The sequence below is a fragment of the Lates calcarifer genome, linkage group LG4, assembly GCF_001640805.2.
Source record: "Lates calcarifer isolate ASB-BC8 linkage group LG4, TLL_Latcal_v3, whole genome shotgun sequence".
Taxonomy (NCBI): Eukaryota; Metazoa; Chordata; class Actinopteri; family Centropomidae; genus Lates; species Lates calcarifer.
The window spans coordinates 18,025,200-18,041,162 of record NC_066836.1 but is presented as its reverse complement, the minus strand read 5'-3'; the positions used below and the strand labels follow the sequence as shown (position 1 = coordinate 18,041,162).

The window sequence follows — 15,963 nt, the reverse complement described above, 5'->3', positions numbered from 1 at the left end:
ATCCTAACCAATCTTGACTATACAAACTGGCACGTGACAATCATTGTGCTTTTTATACTGTATGTTTTCTCACCACCGAACAAGGTTTCTTATTAGGAGCAGGTGATAGTGATGGTTGCTCGCCATCATTGCAGTTACAATACAAGAGGTTAGGATTGGTCCTCTGAGCAGAGCTACTTCTTTAGAGCAGTCTGGATGCTACAGTCAGTTGCTATGGGAAAGTGATAAGACAGGCCAGCTGGGTCAGGGCTACCTTTTTAGCATGCTAACTTCAGTAAGCAAAAAGTGATAGAACTAGAAGCAGAACACTGGTGTTGCTTTCCACTGCTGGAGACAGCTCTTGGTGAGTAAAAGAATGAAGCTTGATGATGAGCTTGCAGCATTTCTTCTACAATGTGTAATAAACAGCTGTTAATGCTAACATTGGTTATATAGCAATAGCAAAACTTACAAATAGCTCCTTTAATTTTAGAGATGGTTCAAAAAAGGCTATATCAATGGAAACAGTTACAAGTGCGAGAGAAATGAATGGATAGCAATGAATTACACTGTTGTTGTTAAAGGCTGCTGTGATTATTAAACTCATAAGACTCGGGAAATACATTGTATTGAGCTCCTTCCTGTTTGTGTACAATAATTATTTTTGTTAGATACTGTATCTCTGTTCAAAGGTCAGAGAAGAGAGCACAATATAAATTCAGCTACACATCCCCAGTCCGCTCAGCACGCTGTTAGACAAAGTCCAGTTCTGTACACAGGCTTGTACTTACTACATGCCTGCAAGAAAGATGTCACTGCTCAGCAGAGTGTCAGTCACTTCTAGCTCTCATATTTACAGATGCAGAATATATTTTTCAGAGGCATTTATAGGCAGGTGGTGAACGTGGTGACTGCTTTTTACACAGCATGCAGAGGATTGATCCACTGAACCAATGTCAAAGACCAGGCCTCTGCAGAACTGATGGGTCCAATTATAGCATATCCGATCTTCAATTTTATTTAACTTTCTAGGAAAACTTTGAGCCAAGGTTATTTATTCGAGTGCAGGCTGAGCCTCTGAGGTTGACTTCAGGCAAACCAAGCCTGAAAATCCTCAGCTAACACCACTCCCGCTTCACCTCACCCCACCCCTTTATTACTGCGCTTGTTACAGTATATCTCCTAAAGACCCATTAGCCCGCTGCTAATGGTCAGTGAGACAGGCAGGCAGCCATGCGGCCTGTGCAGCTGCTGAATATTACCATTTGGCCCGCCGGCCACCTGGCACAGAGACAGGGATGGGGGTGGGCTAAAGGGAGTTGGCCGGATAGGAGCAATTAGGAACACAGACTGGGTCTGGCAGAAGGTGGACACTGGTGGGCGGATTGGGGGAGGCCAACAGGGAGAGGTCTGGATCAAGTCAAAAATAAATGGCAAACAAATGGAGGGAAAATGGAGAAAGAGGGAAGTAGGGCACATGCTGAAAAAAACACAGCGATAGCAGACATAACTGAAATCCCTTTGTTTAAATTCCAGTGAAAACCAGAGAACTGTGCTGCAGTTACAAGCCTGAGGCTGTAGTGGATGGGCGAGTAATGCAGTACCATTTTTAAACTGCAATGATGCTGTTGTGTGCAGTATCTTTTTTAATCTGATTTTTGGATAGGATTAATCCAATCAAAAGTATGATGGCTTTATTCCAAACAAACTTAATCTGATGGAATTTCTAAGGCTTTAAATCAGAATACGCCAACAATTATTTTTGTTCTTTAAGGTTTCTTTAAATAACCTTGAGACATCCCTCACCCTCACTCACGTGGAATGGATTATTGTGAGAATATGTACAGTCTTGTACTGACAGTTAAATTAATGTACTGAGCGCTGTTCTTCGCTCAGGCTCACTGGTTCAACAAGCTGTAAAATGTTAGTGGTGCATTGTTACATAAGGGAGCTAAACCTGGTCAATTCATGTGACTGTATTAATGGCCGAAATGAAGAACTGCCCCCAACACAAGTGCATTCACATAGAAATTCTGATTTTTCTGAGGCTCCTTCCTATATAGATTTAATATATTTATGAAAATATGTGACATAGTAATGAGTAAAATTATTATTTTATTTATTTCACAATATGATGACAAACAGAGATGGTAAATATTAATGTAATTATTTAGATCATTGACCAGGCCCACATTAAGGGAAAAAACACTCCAGAAGTTGTTATTGTCAGTAAGGGATTTATTACAAAAAATGATAAATTCACTCATTTACAGATGTATATTTTATACATAATTATCTATCAAAATTTTAAACCACAAGTTTCATTTTAAAGACAGAGGTCAGAGGCACATCTTGATGATCAGTGAAGCTATTCACATTTCTTACTATTTTCACTGATGTTGCATATTAGAAAGCCGCTCCTATACACTCAGAATTCATATCAGACTTTAACATGATGGATCTAGATCTATATTAGCAATTCTGTGCACACTACTCAGTGTGCTCGGATATCAAAGCAGCAGCTGGAACTGAAGGTTGAACGTCTTTCAAAATTGAACACATTATGAATGTATTATGTCAGTTCATTGATTAGCACAATTGCAGTTTCAATAGGAGAAATCAAGTTTTCCATTGCTCTTGAACTGCTGCTCATAGGACGAAACTCAGTGTCTCACAGCTTGGCCTTGCCTGGTGTAACCTGGAGGTTCTGCAGCTTCATGGCCATGCCCATGTTCCCAGTGATCTTCAGCTTGCCTTTGAAGAATGCCTGAGGAGACAGTAGGTGAGAGGAAAAAGATAAACAGTCCACTTTTGACTTCATCTAACTACACTTAATAATTTGTTTGTCAATGAAAGATGTACCTCTGATACACTGAAAACTATTGAAAACTTACATTTGGCAGGAAAACAGATTCACTTCAAACCTTAGACTTTCAATTGGTGGAATATATTATTACAACTCAAAATCTTTGTAATCTTTGTAATATTATGGAAAATGGCCTGTTTTTTTCATGTTTTCTGTCTGTTGGTCACTATTGGTCACTTAAGCCTTCCTACATTGATCATATTCAATCCCACACCTTGTCATACTTTCTACATGTGTAAACATGGTTATTCTTCAAGGAACCACGATACATCCACGCATGCCTGAAGATTGTATTAAATACCTACTCCTAAACATTAAACAACATTTTATTAAAATCATGTTATATAGCATCAATAACTCTGTCCTACTTAGTGAGGCCTTGTGGAAATAACTGACCGAGAGGGGTTTTTTAGTTATGGGGTGTTACAGCTATTTACTGGAGGCTCTGTCTTGTCCTGTCTCTGAGGGTCTCTGCTATAGCATTAGTTGCTATAACAACCGCTGTTGAGGAATGGCCAGCCGATTGCCATTTGTTTTCTTCAGCTAAGCTAGAGTCAAATAATGAACTGTTGGTTTCTGGGCTTAAGTGGAATCAACCTGATGAGACACTGTCTAATACAACCTAAAACCTAATGAGGGGAAAATTTCTTCACACTTGTGAAAACCAGTGGAGATAAATAAAGACACGAGGCACAGTAAAGTCCTACAATGATTAGCAGTCAGTTACTAGAATTTAATTGTGTGGGTCCATGTAACTCTGATGTCACATTATGACATTTGCAAAAATTGTCCAGTAAATGACCTGTCTGTGCATAAATCTTAATCTAATACATGTTTTTTTTCCATGGTTCTGACAAAATTAACAAAACTATAGCGGTGAAAGCCTAATGTCACAGGATTTTTTTTTACACAGTAAATGTAAAATAAGAAAAAAACTTTCTTACATTTGACTGTAATGCTTTGTTCACGTGTAAAACAGAAAAACAAAGGTATAGTTAATATATAATTACACATACCGTTTGTGGGTTCAACTTTCCTGTCATCAAATCCAGAAGATCCTCGTCGCACATGGACAAGGTGCAGTCTGCCTTTTTATCTAAAAGAAAAATAAAGAGGCAAGAATTTATTTATTATAGCTAACCACCACAATATATCAAATGCATCAGAACAAAAAAATCCATCCATGGTTGTGCACACATTAAGGAAAAACATCTTCCACTTGCTCAAAAGGGAAACAAATCTTACATGGGGCAAATTTTAGGAACCATTATTACAATGCTAAAGATAGAAAGCACTTTGCAGTATATTGGCAACCTGATGAAACCTTCCATTAGTGTAAAAATATGTTGTATACGGCACAGAAGTCCAGTGCAAACAATTCCGAGACCTTTATGACTAATGCTTCAAAATTGCAAAATGTCGAGCAACCACCATCAGCCTGTTAAAGCAGAGTACAAGTTTTTACCGCTTCACAGAAAGAGGCATGATGTCTGCCTCAGGTAAAATGATGACATTTTTTCAATATGCTTGAGGCATCAAATAGGGAAATTGTGAAGAGGAATCTTCGCAACCCTACAGTTACAGACTTAAACTGTACAGTATACGTATGTGAGATGCACATATTTGTCTTTATATGTCAAATAAGAACAGAACAAAACATGTGAAAAACACATCATAAGACATTATTTCAAGTCAACTGATAAATAATAAGTATTTCAATGCATTCACATGAGAATTTCAAACTTCAGAGATGCAAGCTGTTCTGGCAAAAAGACCCAGCATGTAAAGGTAGCAGAGTGAAGAAAAGAGCTGCACATAAGCTGTGAAAGAGATGTTCTGCTCACATTAGACAATAATTTTTTTTCATTATTTCAATGAAATAAAAAACAATTAAAAAGACAAGAAATGAAGATAACAACAAATAAAAGCAATGAAATACAGTAATTTACCCCAATGATGACGATGATCCAAATAAACCCTAAACAAGTGACTGCACCTTTAAAGCTGGTGACAGGTGGCAGTCACAGATTGATGCTACATTTCCCTTCATTTTCCAGAGTCTCCTGAGTCTGTTTCTTTAAAGACGTGATCATTAGACACGACTGAGAGTGAGTGTGAAATAACATACATGTCTCTAAGCGAGGTTTCCTATGTTTACTTCCTGTTTTACTTTTGTGATAAAATTACTGTAACATTTATGCTGTGGCTAAAATGAAGCATAACATTATCACAAATAGAGAGGAGTTACATAATAAACTGACTCACCTACAATTAAATGTCCTGAACTCACATATAAAGGTATTTAGGGTAAGCACAGAGAAACTTTCCCCCTTTTAGCAGATGAATATCAAAACACCCTCCCACTGTCAAAACTCTGCATACATACATCATTCTGCACAGTGAAGGTCAATCATCCAACTGAAATAACAATAAGCATATTTTTGAGTGGAGGCAGACTTTCAGGCAAAGAGCAGTTGAAACAGACTGTGCTTTTAGAGACTGCATGCTGCTCTTTTTGCTCTTTAATTGTGAGTTTTAAATTAGTTTCATGTTTTATCAGTCTTTAAATCCAACAAAGAAGCCATTTAAAAACTATTGTGAGCTATTGTGGGTTCAAAATTTCAGCTACTTCATTACTCAGGTACTTCAGTTCTCAGTCTTATTTATCTGAAGGGATTGAACCTATTTTTTCTTTTGAGCTTCAATAAAAAAGGACAAATCAAAAAAAGTTCAGATATGACAAATATGTGCGTGTTCTCTCTAGAAAGAAACCCACTTGAAATATTTGCCATAATAAAGCAGACATAAAGGGCACATGTAGGTGCAAGCACACAGTGCTGCTGAGAGGTCAGTGTATAGAAAAAGGCTGAGAGGTCCTCTTGTATGAAATTGCTGTTTTAATGGATTTTTTAGTCTCACTGACAGAAGTAGTTTCAAATCCCAATGCTGTGACAAATACATATTATCTGGCCCTAGAAGCAGAGTTAAACACCTTCATTTAGATACATACCTGGGTCATTAGAGACAGAACCTTTGCCACTTTTCACATCCACGATCCAAGTTGCCTCTTTCCCTCCTGGTCCATCCCTCACTTTAAATGCAAACACTCCACCAATCTTCTTGACAAGCTGTTCTCCCTCCTGCAGGGAGTGGAAAAGGCTCATGAGATAGTCCTTATAAAAATTTGGCCATAGACAGGTAGTAATTCTCCCCCACATTTCAAAATCAATAACAAAGACTGACTTTTTATTTAAGGAAATATTGACTGTACATTGTGTATTTGTCTTTATAATAGCCATGCAGCTTATGGTTACAATCCTGTTTATGTTATTATTGTTATTATTATTATTATTTTTGTATTGCCCACATTTCACCAATGTGTGCAAATGAATTTAGCCTCTGGCATCTCAGCACTCTGTAACACTGCTGCATTCCTGTACACGTGAACACATCATCTCACCCTAACCACAAAAACCTCGTGTGGCTCCTCAGTGCTACAACAAACAACTCAAACCATTCTGGACAAGAAGTAGTGGAGAGGTGCACCATCATGTCTGCTCTTAAGAAATGTGACCAACAACTGGAGTCACCAATCAAACTGAAGTTTCCTGCAGCTTCTCAGAGATTGTAACAATCCATCAGCGAGTACCACAGATATTGTTTGACATTGAGTTGGCAAGCGCAGGGAGAAGGGAAGCTCAAATGCAGGAGTGAGCAGAATCTAAATCAACATGAATACATGCTCCAAATGTATAATCCTGCCACCCACGGCACACTTTACAGCCGACCACTGATGCCACATCATTGCTATAAAGCAGCTCTCTTGTGCACTTTGACGGTTTAGGAATGAGACGAGGAACCAACACCAGAGGCGTCAGCCACTGTCACATGCATGTTAAAACTGATAGATCTGTGACAAATCAAAGGCTCAAAAGTCTTCATGTAGTCAATGTCAAAAATAAATATGTGCTTTGGGATTCAACAGAGTCTTAAACTAAAGCCATTCAAACATAAATTAATATGTTTTAACACAGCAGGGTGGACTGTGAGGTTCTTTGAGACACCATTTTGCACATTTAAAAAGGAGGCTTCAGGACGCAGCTTCACTAATGCACATAAATTACTGGTCCCTGTAATCTTTTCATATATGTCAAAGCACAGTTAGCCTTGAACACAGGGTATGACCACCCTGTTTTATGGTAACATTACAACAGAGGTCATGTTCCAGATTTAGACCTGTCATTCATTTTTGCAGCACCAAAGAATTATGTATTATTATTATATTTATTTGTTGAAAAGTGCTGTACAAATAATGTCTGCTATTATGGTCCAACTCATGTACAGTTTAGTTGGTACAATACTCTATGGTGCTTTAGTGAATAAAAGCAAGTAAAGGCCATAGATTGCCTACTGCCTTGAAAAAGAGAGAAATGTAATTTCCTTGGATGGACCCTTTTATGAAACAATAATGGATACGTGGTTACATTTGCCACATTTGCAGACAAGAAAGGAAGAAAAGCGACTAAAGAAAATCCAACATACAGAGGCATTTCATTAGTTGCAAACATTCCATAAGATCAAACAGGTTCAAGTGTGAGGGAGACATCGGTTAGTGACAACATGCTGTTGTACCTCCTGTAAATGTTTTTCAATCTCTTTGAAGACAGGGTAAGCTTTAAAGCCCTCCAGACTGCTGCCCGAGCTCGTGTGAACTGCACCTATGTGCAACCTGTGGGGACAAAACATATGACGTACAACACAGTGTGAAAAAAGGACTTTAAGCTAGCTGAGGTTTCATTGTGATTCAGTTACACCTAAGGTTCTGAAGAATTTCAGTCTAGATATTTTGTTGCAGGAATAGAAAGAGAGGATAATGCAATGTACTGTGTTTACTGCACAAAGCCAAATAAGGAAGAGAAGAACACACAAAAAATACTTAACAGTACAAAAGAGGACACAAAGTATGGACATCATTATCAGAAACCTTCTTTTACCTCTTTTTTAAATGGCTGGAAAACATTTTCTTCTTCAGCAGGGAGGACATACTGACAGACTGACGCCATAAAAAATACACCTATAACAGATCTCTCCTGTGCTAAAATAAGTATCTAACTGAATTAATAACAGACTGTGGCTAACGACCTGCTCACCTGGTCTCCTGTGGGAATCCCATCCTGTAGAGACCAACGACCACAGCTCCTCCTAAGCCAATGTTGTGTTGCAAGGCCACTTTTGCCCCTGGGACCTGCCTCCTGCCAGCCTGGCCTCGGAGCTGCCAGCACAGCTCTGCGCACTGGGCCAGACCTGCGGGAGCACAAGAGAAGGAGACAGGGGGTGAGAGTGACATGAGTCATTGTGGGGGATGTGGTGTTAGGAGCTGCCCCATATAAATTAGTGCTGATGAAGCTGCAAAAAGCATTAGCATCACACAAACAGTATTCACTGATGTATAAAAGGTTTTTAGGTCCCATGTTTATTATGTGGACTGATTCAGATTTGAAATGCAGTTCAAGGATGAAATCTGCATTTTACAGGACAAACAGCCCTGGAAAGTACTGCTACAAAATGCAGGTAGGATACATTAGTGGGTGTTTTTGAACAGGTGCACTGTTGCACAGAACAACAAACTTCTCAGTTTTCCCATTTCATAAAACACACAGTTCTTTTACTAGTAGTTACATCAACATTAACCTGTAAAGACGGCACAGACATTTTATCACTTGTTAAGCTGACACGGTGAACTTGACAGTTTATTTGCACATCCACCAGATACGGACGCAATTTGTGTGGAGTGTGGTCAATACATGTTGCTCTTCTTCTTAATTAGAATGATCGTCAACTAAAATACCACTGCTGTGTCAGGATTCAGTCCCTTGATATGTCTGACTCACCAGGTGAAGACAGTAAGTGTAAAACACAACATCCTCACTGACAAGGGTGACACGTTGTCTCCTAATCTGACAACTCACTCCCTAATCTCGCCAGGGTCAGCTACTGCGTTAGCGTTATAGCTAAGCATTTCATCCCGTCTGCTTAATGAGCTTTTGCATGTCTCCATTATCCCAATAAGCTAAGGGACTTAGCAGTAAAGACCTCTTCGTAGTGCGTCTTTCACATTCTGTAGCGCTCTCCTAATCTTCTCCACAGAGACTTGTTTGTGAGAGCAATTTTGTCTATATGCCATTTACTGTGGAGTTCACCAGGCAATTTATCTAAATAAAGAGACTCTGGAAATCACATCAGAAATAGAATTTAAACATAAAGAAAAGGGAGGTTGAGAGCAATAGCAATAGTAATATAGTAAATTCTTCTACAGAGAGCATATTACAAATGATCTTTCAGGGTGACAAAGGATGATCACAATTGTAAAGGAATGTTGTAATTCACTGCACAGGTCAAGCTGCACATTGGTGACCCCTCAAGGTTGCTGGATATCATGTCAACACATAACAATCACACACTCCTGTGAGGTGGTCCCTGCTCGAGTCAGTCGATTAGCTGTCGATATATCTGCTCTCTGTGCTCCCGAAGGTCAGGCCCTTTACAGGCAAGATTAGGAGCAACACCACGGATCAGCCAGAGCTTATCTGACTGGGGCACTCGAACACTGGGAGAGTGACCCTGGAGACAGAGGGAGTATGGATGACATGGATGGGGAAAGCCCTGGTACAAATAATGAGGAAGAGGGATTGATTATTCAGAAAAAACTGCAATTAAGATGATAAACAAAAGGAAAAGAAGAATGAGAAAGTGACATGTCAGTATCATAACGGAGTATATGACACTGATTCACCTTGTTATCTGGAAGAATAGAGGAAGAAGATGATGCCCGCTTTTGCAGAGGCTGGGTGAGCCAGCTGCACTGTTTGCTCAGTCTCACCCCGCAATGGTTTAATATGTGGAGAGATTAGAGGGGAGGCTTTCCAAAGCCACAGCCTGTTGCCCTCTCACATGCAGGCTTAGGATCACTTTTACCCAGTTACAAACCAGCTGGCCATCAATATGAGACACATGCCACCTGCTGGTCAGTGTGGGGAAAAAAACTGTTCTCATTAAGAGTCAGAAAATCAGGGACTCGACATACCTGTGGCGCCCAGAGGATGTCCTTTAGAGATGAGACCACCACTGGGGTTGACCACAAACTTGCCCCCGTAGGTGTTGTCCCCTCTGTCGATCAGCTCTCCAGCTTTACCTGCAGAGAATTTTAAACACACAAGAAGATGACAAAGCAGTACAGATTGGTAGCTGTACTAAAATAATGCTATATCATTACAACATATTTATCAAGCCTGTTATCTGTCACTGTAAGGGGCACAGAAATTTGAATCATTGCAATTTAGCAACACTTCAGACGAAAATTGAGCCCAGGTGCATTTCTTCTCATTTGGACTGAGTGCAACTACAATGCCAGCCACCCTCTGCACACCGTCATCAGCAACCAGAGGAGCCTGTTCAGCGAGAGTCTGCTCCTGCCAACAGACTGAAGAACTCCTTTGTCCACCATGCCATCACGCTCTACAACTCCTCACTTGGGGGGAGGAGGAGATAGGGTAGGGTATGGAGGACAGAAGGGAGTGGTAGCCCCCCTTAAAGTGCAATAACCCACCTGGACACTCAAGTAATATACAGTTCAGCATATTTATATTTATTTATGTCAATGCCATACAGAGTCCAGTATACTCAGCATTTTTATCTTAAATCACCCTTAATTCTATTCTATTTATATTCTTTTGCTATTCTATTTATATTCTTTTGCTATTCTATTTATATTCTGTGTCGTTTGCTAACTGTCTTGCATGCTGCCCTGTCTTTCGTTCGCAAACTGTTGTTGTACTGCCCTGTGTGATGTGTTCTGTCTGTATTTGCTGCTGGAAACGTAATTTCCCCGAGGGAGTCATCCCAAAGAGATCAATAAAGTCCGTCTAAGTCTAAGTCTCTACATAGGAACTGATACTGAGCTGCTTAAGGAATGTGATGCACGTCTGGAAAACAATGAAAGCAAAAGACTTTCTTTTCTGCTGCTTTAGTTTTAAAGCATGATAAAATCTGGTAAAACCCCTTTTGAAAATAAAGGTGTTTTTAATCTCTGTACTATCAACACATCTCTGTTTCTCTCTCACACACACTTTCGACCCAGTTTTTCTTTGCGTGTGGACCATTAAAACAGTACCACAGATTTTACACCTGCTTCATCTTGATGTTAAATTACCTCTGCCACAGTGGTCATTGTGCGGTGATGAATCTGGTGCAGTCCTTTAGTAAATAAGGACAAACACAATTGGCTTGTGTAAATGCTGCACTGAAAACAAGGTCCAGGATTCAGGAGAAAGCCTTGGAGCGCTAATCCACAAATTATACTGATATCAACTAGTGGATGTTCACCAGTGAAACAGGTCGACAGATTAAACTAATTTAACATTACGATGGAGCTAACTGAGCTGTTCAACAACAGATGAAGCTGTAAGTCCTCCAAGATATGGTTGGGTACCTCTGTGTGTCATCAACATTTGAAAGCCAACTTTCTGTTGCCTCCAGCTCTCTCTGCAGTTACTAATTTTTTGTGTCAATAAAGCTGATCAAACAGCAGAAGTGGTGGGGATGAGAGCTTTAACTCTCCACTGCCTGTTGCAGAAATCAGGCTTGATACAGATACTTGTGTTGGGACTCCATCACAACTTTTCAGAACATGTCATTCTGAAAAGCAGCTCTGAATCCCTCGTGTACAACTGTCCTGGCAATGACTGACAACGACGGATCTTTATCAGTGTACTGATATAAGTCAACCTTAGAAAGTTAAATAAAGGTGGAAGAGGGATGATGCGACACATATCCATTCCCCCTCTGATTCTCCAACAGCCAAATTTTGGAGGATAACCGCTAGAGGATGAGAAGGATTTTAAAAGCTGCAGTCTTACCTTCTGGACACAGCCCCAGGGCCTCATATGTGATTAGCTCATTGGCTGAGAAGCAGTCGTGCAGCTCCACCACGTCAACGTCACTGGGCTTCAGACCTGTGGCCTCGAAACACTTTTTAGCCGCCAACCGAGACATGTCATATCCCACCTGAGCAGAAAAACCAAAAAGTATCAGCATGTTTAGGACCTCCTTTAAGGAAATACGTTTATCATAATTACATGATGAACATGCAGGATATTACCTTATTTCTGTATATAGTTGTATAGGATTTTAAAACGGTACAGAGCTTTACTTTCACTGGGAGGAACCATGTCACTCACAAAAAAAGGTATGAGTGCTGTAAAAGCATCCTACATTTCTTACCATCTTAATGCAGCTATTTTCTTCAAACGTGGAGGTGAGGTCAGTCACCATCTCTTGGGCGAGAATCTCCACCGCCTGGTTCTCCAGATGATGATTCCTGACGAAGGCTTCGCTGGCTAAAACGGCTGCTCCAGCACCATCTGATGTAGGGCTGATGAGAGAAGCAGAACTTCAGTCAAATGGATCCTGGCATCGATACATGTACCTGATGGCCACTTTAAAGATTTTCCTTATTTAACTTTAAATCTGTGAGGCTCTCACCAACACTGAAGTAGAGTAAGGAAGTCAAACACCTTCCTGGAGTTCATCACCTGCTCCAAACTGTACTCATCTTGGAACTGGGAATAACTGCATAAACACACACATACATGTTGACACAAACTTGAGAAAAAGCTCAAATTTAGAAGCAATAATATGTTTTTATAATGGTACGAGCAGTGTCTTACGGGTTGTTGGTCGAATGCTTGTGGTTTTTCCAGGCAATTTTAGCAAAGTGTTCCGGTTTCGTGCCTTGAAGAGAATGGACATGGTGAAACACTGTGAAACACAATCCAAGATACAACCGTAACATTCATATTTTAGCTCATGTAAGCTATTCCTCCATTTAACACACATGTAGCATGTACCATATTTCTCCATGTGCTCTCTGCCAGCGTTGCCAAACATCTGTGGTGCTGCCGGTGCTGCCACCATCCCATAACAGTTGATCATTACCTCCATGTGCTTGTCCATGGGATTGGTCCTGTCCATAAACTAGAGACAGGTAGTTTTTAGATAATAATTTGGTGAGAACAGATTCTTATATAATATATTTCTATATTTTTATGTTTTAGCTACAAGCGAAAACTAGAGAGAGCAATTCATTTTGAAAAATTGCTCAGCCTGTTTGTGTTGGCTTTTTAAAACCAGAAATCTTTATTCTGCTCAACAATCTGCTCCCTCTGCTCCTCTGTAACAGAAATTCCCTCAACAGCAATAAGCAGTTAATGAAAACTAATAAGAGACAGCAGAGGTTCGCTTTTCCTTAATTTCTATGGTGCAGCTACACTAATCAGTTGTGTCTGCTGTGATTTGTTCTTAAATGTTTATCAATGAGGTGTATCCCTCGAGTGTGGACCCCGAGTCATATTCTTCCTTTTCAGCCAGAACAACCATGCTACTAGCACAAACTACAGCCAGTGGACACAGTAACAACACATGTATGGTAGACTGCAAGATAATGTGAAGTGTTCATGTTATTTTGTCTACCTCCTCTACATCCAGTACAACAAAATATACAGTTTTATACCTTTGAGGACAAAGAGCCTCTCTCCATCTTCTCAAAGCCGAGGGCTAACACACAGTCAGCAAGACCTGCACAAGGAGATGAAAGAGTTTTACAGTTTCTGTTACATAACAGATAATAGATTATGCTGTGGAACTCATTCAAACAGCCTCTATGGACATTGCAAAACTTTTTTCTGCTGACATTACTGGAATTTACTGAAACCACCACGAATCTATTCTGACCACAGCCTTTGATATCTGTTACAGAGCAAACTTTTCCAGCCTCCTTTAAAAAAAAAAAAAAAACAAAAAAAAACAGATATTAGGTGGTTTATCACTTTCAAGGTCTTGACTCACCTCCCTGGACCAGCTGCCGTGCCATGAAGAGAGCAGTGGAGCCTGTGGAGCAGTTGTTGTTGACATTGATGATGGGGATCCCCGTCATGCCCAGGCTATGATAAATGGCCCTCTGCCCACATGTGGAGTCCCCTGAGGTAATTATAATATGAGACACACATAATTTTTCCTTCAATACCAAAATGTATTGTTTTTAGAATATAGTGTGCGGGATATAGGACGTTACAGGAGGGATCTGACAGTAGACACTGTAAGTACATGGGAATATCAAGTTGTAGGGTCAAGTATTTAGGGTCTTAGTCAAGAACATGTAAAACATAAATAACACATGAAACAATCACACTTCATTGGAGACTCAACAACAAGGCCTTACCGTAGACGTATCCTACACAGGCTTGTTCAATAGCAGAATATGGGATTCCTGCATCTGCTAAGGCCTTTTGACCTAAAGCAGGATGCAAACTTACAGTTATAAAACACAGTGGTACGTAATATAGAACAGATATTTAGATATGGTATCTTTTGAACGACTGAACAATGTCCATATTCAGCAAAGATAAGAACCTGCTTCCTTGGCCATATCAGGGTAGTCGCTGTTGTCTCCAGCTCCAGGCTTGTCAAACTGCAGCAACATAAAAAAGTCAGACATATTTGTGTTACTATATTTAAAAATGTTTTGTACTTAATTGACAGAGCCCCCCTGTTGATGGGAGCTTCACCTTTAAGATGGTGAAGGTTACAACCTTCACCATCTTAAAGGTGAAGCTACAGTGATCAGGTCACTGTAGCTTGTATTTGTAGTTGGAAAACAAATTTCATACTTTAAACAGATTTTCTATCATAATAACTATAAACAATGTTTATAAAGATCACAGAAAACATTTCAAATATTTTTTTCAGAAAATCCAGCTCTTCGTTTTTATTATAAGTAGCCAACATTTGTTGCTTTCTTGTTGTATATCTGCTACAAATTTTGAGTTCAACACCAACAGTAAACATCAACAACAATAGACAGATGGAAAAGGCATTAACAGTGTAACAGAGTATTTTTCTAGTGATGACAACATGTGTAGAACTGTAAGTGATACCACCACTTCTGTATGCTGTCTCCAGATCAGTCTGACACGAGCATCAGGCTTACACAAATGACAGGTTTGTTGCTCTTGAAGGACTTGGATTGTGAGCACATTCTTTTGAATCACCTCTCAGTCGCACTGAACAGAAACTCAGTTTATAAACAAAACAGCAAACAAGTGCAAAGGGAAAACTTTTAAATTCACTACAAGTGTTGTGTCATTGTGATGGGAATGGTGCTGAAAGACTGTCGTCTTTACTTGAGATTCGACTTGAAGCTGTGGAGTTACAGTTAATAACGTTAGCACCCTGCTGGAGTGATGACCCCTGGCACAGTTTGTAACTCTTTTGGCCATGAACTATGGACTCTCAAAGTAGGCATGGGGGCATGAGATACAGAGCCAAGTGTGTAGAGCATTCAACCTTCACCTATAATTACCTATCTTACAAAAACAGACAAATTAAAACAAAAGACTCAAACATAAACTGCAACAATGTCACTTTGTTTGGGCTAATTTTGCTAGCTATTGTTCACAGTGTGTACTCCCAGCTGGGACAGACACTGTCGAGCTGTCAAACAATATAAACACAATTACTGTCCGACGAATGAACTGCACCAGTCCCAGACACAACGGGCTGTAAAGTAACTGCAACGTTAAAGTGCAAAACTTGAAGTTTTGTTCAGTGTACTGCAGCCTGGAGTTAGCAAACCAGGCTAACATAAAGTCTTACATAAGGTCGTTCATGTCGTCTTGTGGACTGACACAAAAAAGGTAAAATAAATTTACCTTCGTCATGCCCACACCGATGACAAACACCCTGTTACTCTTTCCAGGTGCCATGGTCGCTTCTCTTCAGCAGCTGGTCCAAACACAGACGGAGACAAACAGGTCTGTGAGCAGCAGTAGCACTGACACAGCTAACGAACTACACAGCAAAGATCGTCTGTGTCTGACACAATGCGTCACTCGGTGGGGAAAACAACACCACAACGTTCTCCTTAAAATCGGTGGATCAATATATACACGTATATGTGTGTGTGTGAGGATATGTTTCACTTCAAAAGTGTATCTGAATAAGTTCAGATAATCTTTTCAATTTTGTCTTGAATTAGTTTATGAACAGTATCTTTATTTAATTTA

The 15,963-nt window shown here is 39.9% G+C and overlaps 1 protein-coding gene across 1 annotated transcript; it reads right to left on the bottom strand.

Annotated features, from left to right (window-relative positions):
• Positions 1 to 2,196: 2,196 nt before the first annotated feature.
• scp2a (sterol carrier protein 2a) lies at positions 2,197 to 15,777 on the bottom strand. Its single transcript, XM_018677315.2, has 16 exons — positions 15,610 to 15,777; positions 14,312 to 14,369; positions 14,121 to 14,192; positions 13,748 to 13,879; positions 13,413 to 13,477; positions 12,751 to 12,877; positions 12,571 to 12,634; positions 12,386 to 12,472; positions 12,125 to 12,275; positions 11,761 to 11,908; positions 9,930 to 10,037; positions 7,996 to 8,149; positions 7,478 to 7,574; positions 5,856 to 5,985; positions 3,862 to 3,941; positions 2,197 to 2,746 (listed from the first exon to the last, which is right to left on the bottom strand). The coding sequence occupies exons 1-16, from the start codon at positions 15,661 to 15,663 to the stop codon at positions 2,651 to 2,653; spliced, it is 1,623 nt and encodes a 540-aa protein (XP_018532831.1). The 5' UTR covers positions 15,664 to 15,777; the 3' UTR covers positions 2,197 to 2,650.
• Between the last annotated feature and the right edge of the window lie 186 nt (positions 15,778 to 15,963).